Raw genomic sequence first — 21,793 nt, 5'->3', positions numbered from 1 at the left:
ACAAGGAAATTGAAGCATGCATGATGGTCTGGGTGTCACTGAAAGTGTCACTGTCCTTGGACTTTTCAGAATTTTCAGACGGGAGCAGAATGACTGGCTGACCTTGTGTCTCTGTTTGTTAGAGATGAGACAGAGAGACACCCAGGTTATACATTTTGTGTTAACTAGCCAAAAGAAGTCTTGTCACATGGATGGAATACTGAAAACTCACGTTGTCAACTCATGTTGAAAACTTATGTAGTTTCGTTAGAAAGGGTTTGTTGACAACCATTTTTAATATCTGTAAGACTGCTTATGAAACAGAAGGGGGTGAGGAGTTTTATAGTTGACCCCAGTTTGGAGCCCTGGGATCTCCACATTTCATTGAAATGTTGAGAATGGAATGAGTTTTTGATGTAAGAGCTTTGTAAACAAGTATGCTTATTGGTGGGTGATTTCTTGCCTTATCAGAGCTGAATGTTTACAAAAGCTAAGGAGGAAGAGCTGATTGGCATGTTATGATCATAGTGTGACAGCACCTTTACAACAGTGTGACAGTACATTCCCAACACTGCATTATCCTTGTGGAAAGACTGGCGTCATTCCAGAGTCTGTAATTACTTGAATCCATCAAGGTCATAATAAGCTGTCAGAGGCTCATTTTTGTGGTCATCGCAACTCTTCACACTCCCTGGAAGAAGGGTGGGGGCAGAGTTCTCTCTCTGTTTGTTTTTGGCTCCTATTACATCCCAGCTCTACTTCCAACAAGTCAACACATCCAGCAGGCATTTCACTGAGGAGGTCTTTATCACATTACTGCTGTTCTATTACACAAAACACAAACTCCCGCCCACTCTACCAGGTTGACCAGTGTTAAAATTATATGACCAAGGATTTTGCTTGAGTTTATGACTTGGAGGGACAGAATCCAGCCTAAGGGGAGAATCTTTTATTATGTTTCATTGAATTTAATTACAAGGGCCTCTCTGATGATCGTAATTCTAATCTGTACATTTATGATTACGTGAGTAGCAATACAGAAGAGCTTAACAACCGCTTTAATGAGTGAAAGAGATGAAGAACGAAAACAATAAATCCATTAAATGATATATAAGCCATAACAGATAACAGCCATAACCGATAAGACATTGACACTCCCCTCCATCTGCCCCAGACAGAAAGAAGCACTTCGAGTGGAATAGAATAGAACTTAATCATCCAGCAAAGTGGAAAATTGTTTTACAGAGCGGCAATGTGGATTCTAAAACAGGCAATGAAAGAAACGTAAAGGCAACTAGCGAGTCACAAAACAAACACAAAGACAAGGTTACATTAAAAATCAAATCTGTTTCTGTGCGGATTACAGCTCACTGGTCATGTTTTGAGAGTATGTCCAATGTTTGGAATAGCTGACTTTTTAATACATCTGTGACACATCTCATATTTCTCTTTGACCAACCAAATCATGATAGTCCTGTGTTTTGAACAATGTACCCCATCTTTATTGCTGTCACAGATCCTCTCACTCTCCGTGCTTCCTGCAGGTGAATGTCGGCAAGATGGATTCTCCTATAGAGAAGTGGAATCTGATCATCGGCAACCTGGCTCTGAAGCAGGTAATCATACACTCCATTGGTCTTATATCCTATTTGTCCTGCACAAATGTAACCTCTATAAAGTTTGCAGAAAAACTTTTATTTCCACACTTTAAAATGTAAAATGCTGTTGCATTTCTTTGGAGGAAAATTAATAAATGAGCAGAAAGAGATAGAATTTTTGCAATATTGTAACTATGTTTCTCTTTCTCTCAAACACTCACACACACATATACATGCAGATGATGGACCCGTGTGGTACATAACATGCAACCAACAATCTGTTTTGACTACAGGGGTGGTTTAAACATGTATATGTGTGCGTGTGTATATTTTGAAAATATTTATTACACACTTGCCCATGGATGCAAACTTGTATATCAGCATTTTAATCAGATATCCTTTCTTGTGTTGGTGAACATTTTAAAATTTTGAAGTTTAACAGTCGGGAACTTCAGCACAGACACCTGATTTGTCCCACACATACACTTTTCACTGTAAGTTGCTCTTGATTCTGCTGCCAGATGGACATGCTTGGGCCAACAGAGACTAAAGACTCAACAAAAATCCCAATTTTAGATCACTTACAAATATATACGAAGAACAGTGGACAGCTTTCCGTACAGCACCTTGACTGATTGATTCGGTACTAATTCTTTAAGTATACAACATATCTTTACAGCTCAGTAAGGGGATGAAAACAAGTTAAGCTTTTTAGTACACACACCGTTCAACAGTCCATCCATCCATCCATCCATCCATCCATCCATCCATCTTCCCCCGCTTATCCGAAATTGGGTCGTGGGGGCAAAAAGTCGAGACTCGACCTGCGGCCACCAAACCGGACCCTCACAATTTTCTAATAATTGTGCCTACGGGTGTTGCCATCTCACCAAACTGGTTGCCTATTGTCCTCTTGCCCATCCCAGCCTTGTGCAGGTCTACAATTTCATCCCTGATGTCCTTACACAGCTCTCTGGTCTTGGCCATTGTGGAGAGCTTGCAGTTTGTTTGACTGTGTGGACAGGTGTCTTATATAGAGATAACAAGTTTAAACTGGTGCAGTTAATATACTGTAGGTAATGAGTGGAGATCAGCAGGGTTTCTGAAAGAACAACCAAAAGGTCTGTGAGAGCTGCAATTCTTACTGGTTGGTAGGTGATCAAATACTTACATCATCCAATAAAGAGCAAATTAATTTTTTAAAAATCATACAATGTGATTTTCTGGATTTCTGTTATAGATTCTGTCACTTTTTTTTCTGTCACAGTTGAAGAGTACCTATGATAAAAATTGTAGACCTCTTCATGCTTTGCGAGTGGGAAAAGCTGAAAAATCAACATCATATGAAATACTTGTTCTCCCCAGTGTGTGTGTATGTGTGTATATATATCTATATATATATATATATGTATGTATGTATGTGTGTGTGTGTGTATATGTATGGATGGATGTATATGTATCTATCCCGTTACAAACAGTAAATATGGCTGGATTGATTCCTCCCGTGGTCGTTAAAAAGTTTGTCCAACAGTTGCAAGATCTGCCCCTTCCCCCCAGGTCCAGGCCACTGTGGTGGGCTTCCTGGCAGCTGTAGCTGCTGTGGTTCTGGGGTGGATTCCAGAAGGAAAGTTTCAGATGAGCCATGCCGTGCTGCTCTGCTCCAGCAGTGTGGCTACGGCCTTCATTGCCTCCCTGCTGCAGGGTAAAAAATACACACCTCATGTACATGATTACGACCCTGATTGGATCAAAAGCATAGAGTAAATAGTTGATTTGTCCCCGTTGAGAGGTCAGGTCACAGCTGTCCTTTCCCTTGCAGCTGGAAGAAGAGGCATCCTGTAACCGTTAGTCATGATGTCACTTTTTCTTTAAATTGTCATTGGCACTGGGCTTTCATATTTCTGCTGTAATTTGTGTTTGGAATTATGGCTGGACAATGCATCTATATATCCAGTATGATTTAACCTACGGTGTTGTTTTTAAACATTTTTTTTGGTCTGTTTTTTGAATCAAAAAATTAATTTAAATCAAAGGTTACACAAGTTTGTAATTGTAATTGTAATTTTTTGTTTTTGCAATCATGAGCAAAATGTCAATAGTTAGCCTTTAATAGAAATCATCCTTGCTAAATACAGATCATTGGAATATTATCACAAAAGAATTCTTAACATATAATATATGAAAGTATCTATTTTAAAAATGGACGAATGACATCTTCAAAAACCCATTGTGATATATTTAATTTATTTGTTAATCAATGCTGCATATCCTCCATTGTGGAGCATACATCAAGACATATCAATACTAATCATCACAATATTTGGTCCATATTTCTCAACTGCATGTCAAACAATAATTTGTATAAAATTAATTGAATTGAAATAACTGTAACACTGACAAGTTTATCACCATTGGTCTAGATAAGACATTTTACTACAGTTTATGGGCTCATGTGCTGCTGACCACTTTTACGTTATACATTCCCTTTTCCAACAGGCTCACACTTTGTTTTTTGATTTGCATCTTGTGCAGGGTTCATCATGGTAGGTGTTATTGTGGGCTCAAAGAAGACTGGGATCAATCCAGACAATGTGGCCACGCCCATTGCCGCCAGTTTTGGTGACCTTATCACACTGGCCATCCTGGCCTGGATCAGCCAGGGTCTTTACAAGTGCCTGGGTAAGTAATAAAAACTCATAGTCACACAACCGATGACCTTGATTGGAGTTTGGGATTCAAAATGTCTTCTGGTCAATGGATACAAGTGTGCTCCTTGTTGTATGTTTGGGGCCCAGATATTCAAGACCCTCTTATTTTGATGGTTAGAAGCATGACAATCTCTGTTTACTGAAACACACTTTTAGAAATTGTTCTTGACAGAGTTATAAAGATTTACCATATCTAGTCATTCAGATGACATTCAAGGATGTTATTGATGGTGCCACCATGGCAACGCAGTGCTTTGTAATGTCACACAGTATTTAATTGATATCACAGAGTCCTAATTTTTATATATGGATAGGCTATTTACATATTTTCTGTTTTGTTTGGTGAGCAGACGATTGTGGGTCTGTTTGATGAGACGCCTCCTTTAGTCAGCCAGCAGAGGGCAATCCTGCCTCAGTCTTCTCATATTCATATTTCCGTGGTGTGGAGCAGTGAGCCTTCCTCCTCCTGGATAACGGCTCTGTTGTTCTCGAGCCTGGCCCAAAGGAAACAACGTTGAAACTAATGACCATTTTACTCTCAGCAGAGACCAAGTCTACTGATTATCTCTGCGGGTCAAACTGTAAATCCTCTAATATGTTTGGTTTTGAGGAGAAACCACAGAGTAGCGCCCCGACTGGTGGGAGGAACAGAAGTTATGTGCAGGGAGCTTTTGGCAAACTGGACAAATTGTCATCATTTACCTTAAGTTGGTTTCTCGCTACATTTTCACCTACTGAGCTTTGCTAACGGTTTCAAAATTTTTAAACACTGGATTTTCCCTCGATTTTGAAAATAATCAAGGGTAGTTTGCTAGGGAATAAAAGGCAGTTAAAATGTTGGAAAACAGAATACTAACTACTTTTAATTTCCACATCTCCATCTGCCTCCATCTCCAACTCCATCTATTTCTGATAACCCCATCTTTGGGGGGGGGAAAGATGGATGTGCAGGCATGTCAATCCTGGCAACCCAAAGGTTGACCTTGGAGGAAACTCAATGCTTGTCAAGACAGTGGCTGTTGTCAGTGTGCTGCTTGTTTGCAACAATTACCACTAACTGTGGATATCAATTTTTCATGTACTTGATCTGGGAGTTTATTCCTATTTTAATTCTTCGTTCTAATCTGTTTAATTGTTTGTTAACCCCTTGTGAGTTTTCAAATGTTCACTTAAAATTCATATGAAATATTCAAGATAAAGTCCTGCCAATTCAGTAAACAGCTGTTCACTTCAACATCCACATCTCTTGAATAGGTATTTGTAGCTGTTTCTGTGCAAGTCATATATATGTGTGTGTATATGTATGTTCGTATGTGTGTGTGTATCTCTTTCTCTCTTTTTATATATATATATATATATATATAGATAGATAGATACTGCAGATAGATAGATGTGTGTGTGTGTGCTGGTGCAGTATAGATCAGTGGCGGGCCTGCAAGGCCTTCTCTGCTGGCCTATAAAAATATCTGAATCACAGATGTTAATTAAATTTGTCCATGAATACATATTGAATAATTCCAAATAATTCATCCCACCAGGCTACAGCAACTTAAGCGTATTCACACCCTCTGATTGGATAGTCAGAGAGTGGACAAGTGTATCAGGGAGGAGAAGCATACTAGCAAGCTGCAAACAGAAACATAGTTGTGTTTGTTTAATATCGGTTTTGTCAACCCACAATGGCTGCAGAAGGAGAGGAGACGGATTTAGTTGCTAATGTATTGTTAAAGCCATTTGCAGTTTTGAAGAAAACTGCTAACAAACTTAATAAGCTCATCAGGAAGGCTGGCTCTGTTTTGGAAGTTGAATTAGACCCGTTAGTGGAGGTGTCTGAGAGGAGGATGCTGAAGAAGTTGCTCTGTATCAGGGACTGTGCCTCTCACCCCTTGCATGCCGCACTTAAGTCCTACCAGAGCACTTTCAGACATAGATTAAGACCACTGGGGAGCACTGAATGATACAGAACGTCTTTCTTACCTGTGGCCATCAAACTATATAACTCCTCCCCATTCTGCAAGAAGGAAACCTGACCGCAATAAAATCAATATCATGTTTGAATGAATGTATGTAATGTTGGGGCCTTCCAGCCAAAGAATTTCCTTTGGGATTAATAAAATTCTATTCTATTCTAAGCCTTCCAGAGACCTCACTAATTTCTCTCCCGGCTGACAAACACCAGGCACCTTTTACCTATTGTGTTTACATCCACTATATCCTGCTTGGTTTTTGGAAGCACCTCCATCATTGTGGGCGTTGCATTGACAGACTGTAATGGGTCATTATTTCTTTCCTGTGCATTAGAAGCATGATATTTCTCAGCTAAATTAGATAGGTGGCAAACCCTGCTAACTGTCCTCTAGCAGGAAAGGTGTTTAACGGAATGTTTGCCATTAGATTTGGACATATCAAAGCGTGTGTTCTTTGAGACAGGGATGACCAAGAGTCTGTGTCAACGCTTTTTGATTTATGTAGAATACAAATGATAAAATGCTGTTACAGACCTTTTAATACAGCACATATTCACATCATCCTGTAGAAATTAACAGTTTTTCCAACACGCTTAACTGAGACCTAACTCTGCCCCTGGTGTGGGAAAGTGGGGATATCCTCAGGTCCCTGACGACCCCACTGAGGTAGCTGGAGTCCCCTACTTCACTCTCATTTACATTGAATAGATCCTCCAAGGTTCAAACACTTTCAAAGTCTCCTAGTGGTGTCTTGAATGTCTTTGAGGGAACATTGATGATGACATGGGTGAAGATGGACAGAGAAGGAGGGATGTTATTAGCAGCAACTGCCTGCCAAATCCACATAACCGCAGTGTTTTGTTGCTCGACTTCTCTGCTCATCATAGATCCACTGTAATGATCACAATAATTGTACACAAGGAGTTTCCTAAGCCGATGTTGATTCCACTGATTGTTAAACCTGTAAGCAGGAGAAATAATGTGGATTTCCGTCCTGGTGGCTGAATATTCGATCAGCCTTTGGTATGTCATCAAAACACAATTCCAGAGGTATGAGGCCCCAGGGCTTCTGATGAACACTAATTCTATTTGTGGTCTTCCTGGATAGGATCCCAAAGTGCCGCTGGGGGGGGAGAGGGGGTGCTTAGATAATTTGCTGCTAATTCCAAGTTAGCGTTTTGCAGATTTTTTTGGTAACATCTTTTTCCAAGCACCTGGTGATTTTGGCAAGAAAACCTGCCTTTTTAAATTAAAAAAACAGGTCAAAGACCTTGGCGGCTCATAGCCAACCGGTTACACGTCCCTGTCCCTGTCTGCTCCTGATTTCCAGAGTCCCAAGGCTCCACTTTCTCAAACATGTGCCTCATTAAATGAGTCTCAGCTTTATATTTTACAGTGATGTCTTAATGACAGTTAGGTAGTTTGTGGAACAGAATCCCCCCTGGAAACATCTGGCAAGGCCTTGAAGCAGGTGCTTTACTCTTATTACTCTTTCAGAAATAGTGTTGTGCCACATTAATGTTTAAGCAAAGGAGAAAGAAAGACAAATCTTCCCAGTGTGGTTTTCCCATTAGTTCTCCATTTTTATAGTATTATGCCCTGTAAGTCAGCACAAAATCTGAACATTGCTTATGCAATAATACTATTGCAGAGGGGTGGACTAAAAAATGAAGTTCCACTTCATTTACCAGCAGTAGGCGCTTCCTGGTAGTCACACATCCGAACACCTTAGCAGTATGTGGACATGTGTTGTCAGTTGAGCAACCAGAAAAAAAGGAGCCTATTCACACTTTTTCAAAATACCTTTTTATGGGTAGGGTTGCAGTGGCACACTATGCAACAAAAACTCAACAGAATGTAACAAAATTAAACATTATATAATAACAGCATGCAGCAATTATAATCTACCGCATTATATAACAGATTACTTGAGCTCACTTTATGATAGACTTTCCAATTTTTGTGGTTTACTTGTCACAATTTCCTGATATTCATTTTAAAATGCCTTATGTTCATAACCATAAATAGATTGAACTTTTCTAAGTTTTAGGCAGTTATTTAGGCCAAGACATTAAGTCTTCTGTTTAAAAATAATGGCTATCATTTAGTTTTATCCATGACACTTTATGCATCAGGCTATGAATATAAATGTTAACTGAATGAAAAAACTAAATGTTAACTGTCCAAGATGAGTTTTGCATGGAAACAAAATGCATGGAAAGTTATTGAAATACTGTTTGTGTTTTTTATTAAAAGATGAAGCGCAGTGTTATATCCGTTTATGACACTGTGTGTCAGTAAAGGTTGCAGTTGGGTATAACTGCCATGATGCCAGGCTATGAAAAACTTGCTTGGTTTTCAAATGATCAGAAATATAAAGGATTAAAATTCTTTGTGTCTGTTTTGTATGTGACACTGAAGTCTACATCCTCCTGCTTGTGCGCAGATTCATATCCATATGTGTCGTCGCTGGTCTGTGCCTTCTTCATGTGTCTGACTCCTCTGTGGATGGTCGTCTCCTCCAAACACCCAGCCAGCCGCACCCTACTTTATTCCGGATGGGAGCCCGTCATCACTGCCATGGTCATCAGCAGGTGTGTGTGTATGTGTGTGGGTTTGGGTTTTAAAATGGAAAGAAATGTGCATCTGGTTTGCCTTATGACTCATCCACTAAACAACTACTGCTCAGACACTGGCATCCCTTCAGCCTAAAATCCAGCAGGCTCAACCCCCCTCTCCCTCTCCTGCTCTCTTTTACTGTCTCTGCAACCCCAACCCCCTAAAAGTTGTGATTCACAATTTCGTTCCCATGTATTTCCGTCAGCTTTTTTTTCTTCAAATTTTTTTATCTAATGGTCCTGGAGATATTGGGGGGGGGGAAAGGAAACAGCTATCCATAAATTCCCCAAAGCGCAGCAGAAACTACCTTACGGTCAGCAAGGATGTAACTCTAAATATAGTTAAATATCTATTAGTATCCTTTAATTTGTTGACTGGGATTTGAGATTCAGATTGCTTCCTCTGTCTCTCCGACCCCATGCATTTATGTATTTAATCTCTGTCCCCTGCAGCATTGGGGGGCTGATCCTGGACAAAACGGTGTCCGATCCTAACCTGGCTGGAATCGTGGTTTACACCCCAGTCATCAACGGTGAGTCTCAGCGCTTCCACAGTATTTGTTTGTCAGTGACGGTGGGAATCAGTCCTGTGTGTGCTTTAACCGAGTTGCTCTCTTTGCGCTATTCTGCCACGTGCAGGACACTATTAATGATTCAATTATGAGGTCTCCACCCTCCACCCTCCTTTCTATACAATAGCTTTATAGGTTGGTGCATTAAAAGCAATACATACTATTGTCACTTCTCCGAATGTATTCTGCTTGACAATAAACACCTTGTTTGTATTTAACATCCATTTTCCTTTGAGCTCATTCGCTCACTTAAGAAAAATAGTAGACCCATACAAGATCAATCTTTTCACAAGGTGGTGCATTTTTACAAAATTGCTCTTTATTATAGACTGTTTGGGGCTGCATTTGTTGTGAAAACCCCAAAGACAAACCCATTATTGTGTTTACTGCAGTTCTCCTGAGGCCAAGCACAGAAGCAGAGAGGTGAATGTGAAGCTCAGGAATTTTTCAAGACCATTTAAGGCTGAATTTATGTTCTCAGATTATTGTCTCAGCCTCTCACGAAATCCCACTTCCTTTGTTGTGCCAACAAAGAATGACAGGAGAGGTATGGATTGCGCAGCATCATAAATCACTGCCCCGGGGAAAACCTCTCATTTTATTTTGTTGTTTGATTTATAGACCTGATCAACATCAAGGTTGGTGTTGAAAGTAAACTCTGAAAGACAATCTTACAGAGAGGAAACGCTTCCTGCACCAGTGATTCAATCCACTTCCACTTCACTAGCGTGACACACTCCATCACCCCCTGAATCCCACATATTACTCCAGTGAACATCACTCAGAATGGTAATTGAGAAACATTTTTTGTGGGTCGATAGAATCTTAAAGTTGACGTCAGAAGTAATGTTTAAGTTTTTATTTTTTCTTGTAACACCTGCATTGGTTAGTTCTGTCTTTTTTTTGGAAGCACTTGCAAATAAGAGGAAGGGAGGGTCACACCTAGAGCATGGATGGTTTGGAAAAGAGATTCAAATAGATGCTTACATCTTCGAATGGCTCTGCCTTTTAGATAAGGTTGTTTAAAAAGTCCATTTAAAAACAACCAAACAATGGTTTTGGGTTAATGGGTGTTATTGGTGGTGCAGTTAGATCCAAAATTATACAGTTCTTTATCTATAAACATCTCATTGGCTGAATTTGCCAATACTAAGTAGAGGCTGACTGGCGTCTAAACAGGAAGGGGTGAAGTTGTAAAACATACAGTTTCCTTGATTACATTGGCCATAAATGATTAGCACCGACACTGGACTTTACACTTGAGGTTTTATAATCTTTAAACTTTTATGCCCCTGGCAAAAAAACCCAGAACAAAACAAAACAGAATAACATGGATTTGAGGAAAATGATCTAGTGGTGACATTTTTCATGTTGGCATGTTGTCGCTCTCTGTGATGGGTTGGCCCTTGGAGATAAAGACTGCACTCTTGCATGAGATAATGCTGCTTCACTGACTCTCAGGTTTGACCGGATGGATGTGAGCGCAGCAGTGGCCTGTTTGCTTGGCTTTCAGTCCCCGGATCAATGCAAACGATTAGTGGAAGACTGATCGGTGTCAATCAGTTAACAAACAAGACTGGTTTTAGATATTGGTCTCTGGACGGTCTTGCCTCATGGTCCACGCTGCCACCATCTCCTTGGTCAGCCAAGTCTCAGAGCTCCGGCACCTTCCACAACAATAGATAAGCTTTAATTAAATAGCAATAATGAGGGACATTTAACAAGATGGAAGATGATTCTGATGTTAATTGGTTTTCTGTTGAGACACATCCAGGCCACGAGATGGCTCAGGGTGAGAGTATCTCAGGCGGGGGCCAGTTTTTGTTCGCGGATAGGACTTGGGGAGGTGGCCCCTATATTCAGCTGATTGAAATGCTCCGCTATTCCATCCTGCGAAAATTCAATCCAACAAAAGGGCAGTCAGGACGGGAATCCTGAAAGGGATGGTGGTTGGATATTTGATTAGAGTGCCAGGAAAGGGATGCGAAGAACAGCTCGATAAGAAAGGATGGGTTAAATGAACGTTTTACCTTCCCGACCTCCATTATTTCATTTGAAAGAAAGGGCAGTTTGATTTGATTTCTCCTGTGGCGCAGGGGATCTGTGGACACTTGTAACAGAGACGTGCGCTCACACAGCTTGAGCTGGATTTACTGTGTGTGTTTTTAATTCAGCTTATACTGGCATCCGCGTGCTGCCTCAGCCAGGCCTCCGTCTGAAAAACGTTGCATCTGAAAGGCCTCGCTGATTAAATAAAGGTAAATGAAAATACCACCGCTTCACCGAATTGGAAACCTTTCCTGTGATTATCACACTGCCGTTGCAATTGTAAAACTTTGCAGCAGAATCAATCAGCTGTGTGGCTTGTTTCACTTTTGATTTGTCTTGTACAAAGTTGACAAGGTAACAAGGTTAAAAACTTTATTTTTGTCACAGGGGACCTTTTAATATGTAAAGCCATAGCAGTTATTGAAATCTTTTTTATGTTTTTATTGATTAAAGTGTCTGTTTTGGTTTTCTCATATTTCCCATCTTATAAATTGAGCTTTATTCCACCCTCCCTATTGCTATTCCTTTGGAGTTTGAATTCACTTTTCATAATTCTATTCCTGCACATCCCTCCAAAACTGCTCGTATCACAGCAGTCAAATGCAGCCAAGTCCTTAATCTTTGTCCATCATCTCACCATATTTGCCTTTCGTCCCCTCCATCCTTGCTTGTTTTGAGATAGTGTCACTACCGAGAAATTTCTCCTTCCTGTGTTTTCCTTCCATTACATTTTATCTTCCTCTGCCACATCCATCTGCTCCACCTTCCCCCCCAGAAGCCCCCTCAAACCCAGACCTCCTGATCCTCATCCTGTCAGACCCAGTGACCTGAATCAGACAAATCACCCCCCAAACCTCCTTGGCTGTATCTCTCCACCCTGCTGCGTCTGTAAGAACACCCCCCCCCACCACCACCACCACCACCACCATCCGCCAAGCCTTGCCTGCCGCACAACATTAAGTTAGAAAATCCTGCTCAATCTAAATTGACAACCCTAGTGTTTCTAATGGATTCCGACAGGAGAACCAGGGCCTGACATGAAAAGTTACTGTTCTGAAGCTGGAGATTTCTGTTTGTCAGACAGACGCAGGCAGATCTGTGACCTCAACTTCAGCCAATGTCTAGGCAACTTGTATGTGTAACTTGGCTCCATGTCCCGAAGACAGAGCAACAGGCTACGAGTCATTTTTAACTGACTGCTGACAGTTATCACTGCATATGACTGACACATTGCACATATGTTTAGCAGTCCTCAATCTGTTTCACAGCCTCAGTTTCACTGTGACGCATCAACCAGTCATAGTCATTTGAACCCATCCAGTCCTTGACATTATCAGGTCAAGAAGTCTAGTTGATCTTGCTTTGTCTCAGGTAGTCTGAGGGTATTATTATGTGCCTCTGCTAGGCTTTCGGTCCATTGTCATCGCAACATGGATGCACTGACATGAAAGAACCTTAAGCTACATTCAGTCTACTGCCAAGGGAACATGTGCAGGTATATACTGGCCTAATCCATTCCTAGCCCCGTGCTCTCGGTCCACTGTTTTCTCAGATTTGATACAGGGTGCCTTCAGGAACCTCGTCATGGGAAATAGCCGGGTTGGTGTGTAAATTGCCAGCCAGTAAAGGTGTCATTAATACGCTTGATGCGATTGGCTGGCAAGGGCCAAAGTGTGAAGTCAGACAGACGAGTGTAAATGATGCTGGTGATGAATTCCCAGCTGTTTACGGGCTGGCGGCGCCACTAGTGAGGCTCCAGTAGGATATGACCATCAGGCGGACAGATTAAATCAGATGTTGGTTGCCCGAGGTGACGATGTGTTTAATTTAATATATTGACCACCGTAACCTCTCATTTTATGATTCTTAATAAAGAAGCCCATTTTCTCCTCCAGCAGTTTTCATTTCCAGCCAGTTGTGATACAGAGACTCTGCTGTGTTGTTTTTATCTGCAGAGATTAGTCAGCAGACTGAGGCTGCAGGCAGCAAGACATCTGCTGGAGTGGTTACTGCTGAAGGCTACAGCATGTGCATGTCATTTTGTTCTCACTTTTGACAAGACGGATGGAGTCCTGTCCTCATGACTGTCCATCTGCTTCAGGGTGATGGCTTACTTTATTTGAGCATGTCACACCATTGACGTAGCAGCAGATATTGCAGTTTAATGTTCTTCGTCTCACATCCATGAGTTGCACATGAAGGAAATCTATGTCTCTGAGGTTTTGTCCTGAGGGAACCAGATCTTGTGAACTTAATTCAGTTACAAATGAGTACATGTGCTCTTGGGTTTGAACTAATAAGGCAGCACAGTCCAAACCAAAGTGCAAGTGACATCTTTACAAGAGTTTGCAAATCTGGGCTTGTAGCCCAGGAGCTGTAGAGACTTCATGTTTTTGTTTTTTTTGACTGATTTAGTTCACCTGTCACTGACATCTTGAACTGTATTGAGAGAGGTTGCAACAGCAGTTTCCTTTGAAATCCTGTGAGTTATTGGGGACTCAACAACTGAACCTCTAACCTTGCGCTATTAGAGGGTAGCTAATGACTGAGTTTTTATGTAAGAACACCACTTGACACTTAAAAATACAGCAGCACTGGGCGGGGCGTAAGCACATTATGCCTTAGCGCTTCAAGGCTACCTTTGAACTTGGTCTTGGTACTTTCTCCTCTTTCTTCAACTGAAACGCCTCAGTTTTACACTTGCTACTGTAAGTGTAAAACTGAGGCGTTTCAGTTGTCCGTCCGTTACCTTGAAGCAATGTTTTTTGTTGTTTTTAGGAGCACAGGAAGCTCCCCTGTGACTGTTTTAGGATGTTGATGGCTACTGCATTTATTACCGTCATCTCAGTATGCTTATTAGATACACCGTTGTCTATAGTCAGGATGTAGGGATATCATCCAAAGCCGTATAGTGACTCATGACAATGCAGTGTAAATTGGATACCAACCAGACCAAATTTAGAAAATGAATATTAAAATAAAAAAGAGGGTTTTCAACTTGGATGGCACTTGGCATTTGAGTGGATGTTCTCAGTTGTCTTTTCACTCAACTGAGTGAAAATTTATTTGATTGACAAGTGTAGTACACCTGTCGGCATGTAGGTGTTTGACCGAGCAAAAGTCTTGACCCTGAATTTCAGACAACCCAAATTTACCAAGCTGCAGACAGCATTGACTGACAACAGTATCCATTGTTCTGTCACTCAGGCATCGGGGGGAACTTGGTGGCCATTCAGTCCAGCAGGATCTCCACCCACCTGCATTTCCACTGTGCTCCTGGAGAGGTCCCCAATGAGGCCAAGGGCTGCTATTACCCCTGCCGCACCTTCTGGGGGTCAGGTTAGTATTGAACCTAAACTGGTACTTGCTGACAACCTCTTTACATCTAGAGACATGTAGTGCTGTACATCATAATATGTACATAGTTGGAGAATGATAATAATAACAACAATAATAATAATAATAATAATAATAATAATAATGCGTGAGCATTTGGGTACTCTGTGTGCTGCCACCTTACCGCGGTGGAGGGGTTTGCGCATCCCAGTGATCCTGGGAGCTATGTTGTCAGGGGCTTTATGCCCCTGGAAGGGTCACCCAAAGTAAACAGGTCCCAGGTGAGGGACCAGACTAAATATGGCTCAGAAGACCCTCACAAAGAGACAATCATTGGACCCAGTTTTCCCTTGAGGGTCACCAGGGATTTTATTAGGAGCCAGGCCTGGGGGCGGGGCTCAGTGATGAGCGTCTGGTGGCCAGGCCTTCACCCATGGGGCCCGTCTGGGCACAGCCTGAAGAAACGACATGGGTGCCTCTTCCCCTGGGCTCACCACCCACAGGAAGGGGTGAGTGCAGTCCGAGCCAGGCAGTGGCCAGAGCGGGGGACCTTGGTAGTCTGATTCGTGGCTTCAGAAGTTAGCTCTTGGAAAATGGAATGTCACCTCTGGCGGGGAAGGAGCCCGAGCTGATGCTCGAGGCTGAGATATTCCAACAGGATATAGTCCGACTCACCTCGACGACTCACAGTGTGGGATCTGGAATCAGTCCTCTCAAGAGGGCCTGGACGCTTTTTTATTCTGGAGTTTCTCCTGGTGAGCCGCGCCGGGCAGGTGTGGGCATATTGATTGCCCCCCATCTCGGCACCTGCACATTGGGGTTCAACCCGGTGGACGAGATAGTAGGCTCCCTCCGCCTTCGGGTGTGGAGATCCCTCATTCTACTGGACAACTTAAACCGTCACCTGGGCAACGATAGTACAACTTGAAAGGGCGTGATTGGGAGGAACGCCCCCCCGATCTGAACCTTAGCAGTGTTTTGTTATTGGACTGCTGTGCTCGTCACGGATTGTACATAACAAACGCCATGTTCAGGCATAAAGGTGTCCATATGTGCACTTGGCACCAACACACCTCAGGCCACAGTTCTTTGATGGATCTTGTGGTCGTATCGCCGGACTTGTGGCCGTATGTCCTGGACACTCGGGTGAAGAGAGGGGCAGAGTTGTCAACTGATCACCACCTGGTGCTGAGCTGGCTCTGATTCTGGGGGAGGATGCCAGTCAGACCTCGCAGACCCAAATGTGAGAGTCTGCTGGGAACGTCTGGTAGAGTCCCCTGTCAGAAGGAGTTTCAACTCCCACCTTCAGCAGAGCTACAACCACATCTCGAGGGAGGCGGGGGACATTGAGTCCGATTGAGCCATGTTCTGTGCTTCCGTTGTCATGGCGGCAGATTGGAGCTGCGGCCATAAAGCGGTCGGCACCTGTTGGAGCGGCAACCCTCGAACCCGCCGGTGGACAAGTACTAGCAGGCCAAGCGGCAGCTTAGATGGTTGCTAAGGCAAACCTTGGGCATGGGAGGAGTTCGGGGAGACCATGGAGAATGACTTCTGGTGGGAGTTGAGGAGATTCTGGTCCACCATCCAGCGACTCAGGCAGGGGAAGCAGTGCTCCGTCAACACTGTGTACTGGGGGAATGGAGCGCTGCTTATCTAAACTCGAGATGTTGTAGATAGGTGGCAGGAAAACTTCCGAGACCTACTCAACCCCGTTGAAATGCTTTCCAATGAGGAAGGGGACTCTGGGGCCGACAGACTTATTTCCGGGGCTGAAGTTGCTGAAGCAGTCAAAAAGCTCTTCAGTAGCGGGGCCCCGGAGCTGGATGAGTTCTGCCCTGGGTTCCTCAAGACTCTGGATGTTGTAGGGCTGTCCTGGCTGACACTTTACTTTTTCTTAGGCGCCAATCACCGGTCGGCTCAGGTCCTTCTCCTGCTGGTTATTCCCGGTCACTTGATATTCCTCTATACTATCCACCTGATGAAGAGCGGACACACCACGCTGACCCCCATCTTCATGTCAGTCTATCTGGCTGCTGCCCTGCTGCAGGTAAGGAGTATTTTTGTGGGGTGTGATATCTGATGTGTCAACACACCTCATGAATAATTTACATTGCAGCACAGCTGTCTGCAGACTGATAGAAATTTTATTGTGTATTAACATGTCAGAGAACGAATGATTGTGTGTCTCTATATGTGGCCCTTTGATTGACTGGCGACAGATCCGGGGTGAACCCCGCCTCGCAACCAATGATAGCAGGGATAGGCTCAGAGAGATCACTGATTTATAGAATGGTAGTTAAGATGACGAGCAGAGAATTTTTCTCGGTCCATAAATCCTGTTAGAAAGTTTCAGGCTCATGTAGCTTATAGTTTTTCATTATTTTGGAAATATTTTCATTATAGCTCATCTCCTGTTTGTGATCTAAATATCGGCATTGAATACTAAGGAGACATAATCCAGTGTCTCCTATAACGCCTTTGGTTATCAGTTGATCCAATTAATGATTTTGCATGTTTGCAATTGCATGTTCGTATTCTGACCATATCTGCCAATTTTTCACTTAATTTTCAAGTTAATTTTAAGGCAATTTCATGCTAGCTATGAAGTTATTTTTTAAATTCTTATTTCTCGAAAGCATTTAAATTAAATCCCCAGCAACTTTGAACCAACAATTATTATTCTTTATTAAAGTTAAATTTTCAGGCCATGCAAACACCTTTGCGTTTCTTAGACTAATTTTTAGGTAATTTTTTTGCTAATTCATATATTTGAAAAATATCAGGAAACCTGCCTGAACTAAATTTGTTAATTTAAAGCCTTTCAAGTAAATGAGACCCTTACAATGCAAACTGGTGTCAGGACTTTGGCAAGCACTCTATTTAAAGATTTTTCAATTGGGCGATCAATATATATTTGTGTTTTCTCTTAGTGGCTCAACTGAAAGACCAGCATGTCCCCCAGGACAGCAGAAACTACTGTGAAAGGCTGTTTCTCCACAAGAAGTGATAAGCAGAGTGTGCTCATGTTGTGCTTCGATAATGCTGTTTAAAATGCCAGCCGCAGAAAATTAGGGGAGACAAGTTTTTGCAGAGGACGATGTCCCTGTGAGTATGAAGGCAGTTAAGTTGACCGTCCTCTGACATATTTTGGCTGAAACTGTAATAGTTTTAGACAAATACGTAGAAGAAGAGAGAATGGGCCAAGCATAGACAATAACACCAAGCCAAATTAAGAATGAAAGCCCTCAGCACTCTGCTGCAAAATGAGAAGAAGACAACGAAAAGCCTCAGAGATGTCAAAGTAAGCTAGTTTGACAGTTCGGAAGACAAGACTGACTCTGAAAAGGTCACCCAAAGGTACGATTGTTAAATATGTATGGCTATTCTTATCTAATATTTATATGACTCATAACAAGCAGACGTATAATGACAGTAACCCCTCGTCTCAGTCCCGATCCATCCACGCTACCTGCCAGGTTCAGTGTTACATTGTTCTCCACGGGGAGAACTTCAGGAGTGATTTGTCTCCACAAGCTTGCTGATCTGACCAATTTTCTTCATTTTGTTCTGTCTAGAAGCTTTTTGCTGTCAAATGGTTCCTCCTTTTATTTTTTTCTTTTAAAGTGGAGTTTAAAAAGTATTTTCTTATCCCAGTGCCTCAGCTTCATCCCACAGCTGATGCTGTTCACTTGAACTTCTTGTCCAGAGTTTAGTGTCTATAAGCTGCTTGCTGCTTTCCCTCTGTTTCTGGTTTAACTTGAGCAGTGCTACAATCCATAAATCTGTCATGTTTTAATTTCGAAACTGATATTCCATCTCAGTGCTGAATTTTATTTCAATTCTGTCAATATCAGACCGCTGATTGACCTCAGAAAAGCTATTAAAACATGGCACTTTGGGACATTCAGCTCATTGGCATCAGCTACTTGAGGTCCTCAGGACATCCAGCCACTGGACGATGCACGCTATTTCTGGACCTGCTGCAGGGACTAAGCTGTTTTTTGTTGTTTGTGGCAGAATGTATTTTTCAGGTGGTGGTCATTTACTGAAAGTCAAGGCCCCCACACCCCAAAACGCTCACAGACAGAATTTGCTCATTGTGCTGTTCTGTAAAACAGATACACATAATCAGATTTTTCATAATTGGGCGCAAAACTTGACTGTTAATCCAAAGCCCATCTGGTCCACATTATATACGGACAGGTGAGGAATCTCAGCCAGCAAATTAGATTTACCCTCATCTCTCTCTTTGTCCGCCTTCAGACAACTTTGCCTCCTTGTGAGCAAAGCACGTGGGCTGACAGGCCTTTCAAGGTTTGATAGCATCGTAATATTTTGTATGATAAAGGTCCAAAAGCCCTGTATCTGCTATGCTCAGTCACATTTTCGCTGCTTGCAATGGAAGATATCGAGAACACAAGTGTTTCTGTATCAACCCCAAATAAAGTCAAAAATTCAAAGCCTTAGATTCGTCACCGGCTTAAGAATGAACACAGTCATGTTTAAAGACTCTAGTGAATGACCATGCTATTAAGACAGGTCATCGTTTAAGAGCAAATATTTATGAGGACGTCAGCCATGGAGAATAGCCTTAGATAAATAACATGAACAGAAAATGCAATCCTTTTTTTTTCTTTTGCAGATCATTGTTTTTTTTGTAAGACTTTCTTGATGTCTCTCAGGCGCTTACATTAATTGCTTGTTTTTATATGCAATCATTGGCTTTGTGAATATATATTCTCTGTGTTTTGTTGAAGGGTTTTTATCCAAACCTGTAATTTTCAGATTAGTTTTACTTAATTTTCACTTCACTAACAAGCCATTAAGAAATCTCTTTATCACGAGCGAGTGTGAATTTAGCAATTTGTTCTTTACAAGCAGCTCTTTAATGAGGCCTCATTTTTATACAGGAAATGCATTTCTTTGCTGGGAAACTCATTCCTTCGAAACAAAACCCCAAAAGGCTTGTCAATCATACAAAATCATACCAAATAAAAATCTCCAAGTGGTATGAACACTTTAAAATTGGTGCGTGCGTGCGTGCGTGCGTGCGTGCGTGCGTGCGTGCGTGCGTGCGTGTGCCTGACAGACAAATGTAAGCCTTAAAGGGGGAGTGGAAAATTAGTATATATTTGATTGTATCTAATATTCAAATTTATTATTTATTTATACATATTAACATACCTATACCAATATAACGACACTCCATGTTTGTTATCAGAGAGCTGTTTTCAAATTTCTCTCCCGAAGGCAGATTTTTATTTGTTGATCTTTGCCAAACGTGTCCTAGAGAATTGACTTTGGGACGTCACTCAACCCGTAAGCCAGAGCTCCAGGAGGGGCTCAGCTTAGCTCCATCAGCATCGCTGAGGCAGCGTTGGCCCTTACACTCGTAAATGGAGCAAAGCAAACAACCTCCTGCTACTGCCTCCCTGAAATTATACAGTTTTTCTATTCAAGGTGCTGTCAGCGGAACGGCAACTAAATAAACAGTCAAAGGTGTCCGAGCTGCCGGAGTCTAGGGGAGCGTTCAGTCAGGATCTAAAAGCTAAACTTGTAAACTTGTCAGTAAGAGCAGGTTAGTACAGGTTGCTCCTTCTCGACAGCAATCCGACAGCCTTTAGGACAATTATGTGTTTTCCAAGACTTGAAGTTTTCCACATAAACTCCACAATTTTAGATTGTGTTGAATTATCAAGTGTTTAAAAAACGTAAATGAAGACCATCTTTTATCTCTTATTGCTGGGGAACACGAGAAGATCTCAACTAGCTTTTGTTCCAAATGGTTATGGGAGTTTGTCTGTATCACATCTGGAAAAGGACAGCCCAATGTTTGCGCAACCTCCAGTGGTTTGCGTCCTTGAGAAGTAGCATCCAGATGTCAAACTCCTGAGGACTTCCCACTGTGCTTTGCTTCAGTGGCTTATATTAGGAATCCTGGATTTGAAAACTGCCACCCTCGATGTGTGTATTGATTGACACATCGGCAGGAACTCTCGCTGCTGTGTTTGTTTCCAACTTCTACATCCACAAACCACAATGCTATCAGCATCAGTTCTCCCTTTTCCCCTGCCATCTCGCCATGTCTCCATCTGTCAGACCGACAAAGAGTCACTTTGCTCCAGACCCCAGTCTCTATTATAAATTTGCCATCGACTGCAGGAGTTTTTGTTTTCACGCTGTTTTGACATACGGCTTCAGACAGCTCATTTCCCCCTAAATTAGAGACTCATCCTTATCTTTTAATAGACTTATCTGTTCTCACGGCACTGTTCCTTCCATGCATGGAAAACGTATTAAAATTCTGAATAACAGCCTCTTCCCCCTTTTCGGCCGTTGCATTTGGAGAAACACTAGACTTCTCCTGCCACCGGAAGCTTTCTCTTTCTGTCATCTTTAGTCCTTCATTATGAAAAAATGAATTTGGAGGTATGATTTTTTGTTTGTTCTTTTTTTTCTTTTCATTTCAAATGGTCATTTCAGTATTGACCTCTTAAGTCCAAAGAATTAAAGAAAGGGAAAATTCTCTGTAATCAACTAAAGAAGATATGGGCTGTTATTTGGGGTGCATTTGACATTCAAAAATATGAAGGAGATTGGATTACAGAGGACAAATGACATTGTTCGCTAGTCTTTCTCTATAACTTGTTCCGAGAGATGAAAAAGTAATAATAGTATTTATTATATAATGCAGATATGGACTTATTGTCTCCCAAACACACCATTATCAGCTGCTGGTCAAGTTGTGGTTCCTTCCGCCACAAAGACTCAAAACTCAGGGTTGTAATTTTTTTTTATTAGCTGTATTTTTTTTAACTTTTAACTCCTTGCTCTTTTCTCATGGGGTCACATCTTTACAGTTTAATGTTTGACTGTCACAGTCAATCTCACAGCCACATATAGAGACTGCTAGTATGATCTAATTGAAAAAAGGTTCAAAATCAAATTTGGATTTTAATTATTTGA

At 41.8% G+C, this 21,793-nt stretch overlaps 1 protein-coding gene across 3 annotated transcripts in view; it reads left to right on the top strand.

Annotated features, from left to right (window-relative positions):
- Positions 1–21,793, top strand: part of slc41a2b (solute carrier family 41 member 2b) — a 30,689-nt gene that overhangs the window by 5,197 nt on the left and 3,699 nt on the right. For 2 of the 3 annotated variants that reach the window (XM_086146829.1, XM_086146830.1), the window contains exons 4-10: positions 1,524–1,595; positions 3,135–3,279; positions 4,110–4,256; positions 8,699–8,846; positions 9,324–9,403; positions 14,699–14,830; positions 16,726–16,874. In XM_086146829.1, the coding sequence (XP_086002955.1) occupies positions 1,524–1,595; positions 3,135–3,279; positions 4,110–4,256; positions 8,699–8,846; positions 9,324–9,403; positions 14,699–14,830; positions 16,726–16,874 (873 nt within the window). Of the gene's footprint in view, positions 1–1,523; positions 1,596–3,134; positions 3,280–4,109; positions 4,257–8,698; positions 8,847–9,323; positions 9,404–14,698; positions 14,831–16,725; positions 16,875–17,757; positions 17,933–21,793 lie in introns of all 3 variants that reach the window. The other variant, XR_015106156.1, reaches the window with a different exon arrangement.

Source organism: Fistularia commersonii, chromosome 5 (assembly GCF_037954325.1).
Source record: "Fistularia commersonii isolate RoL2024-O1a breed Wild chromosome 5, RoL_Fcom_v1.0, whole genome shotgun sequence".
Taxonomy (NCBI): domain Eukaryota; kingdom Metazoa; phylum Chordata; class Actinopteri; order Syngnathiformes; family Fistulariidae; genus Fistularia; species Fistularia commersonii.
Note: the sequence above shows the minus strand (reverse complement) of the source record. Positions and strands in the feature narration are given on the sequence as shown.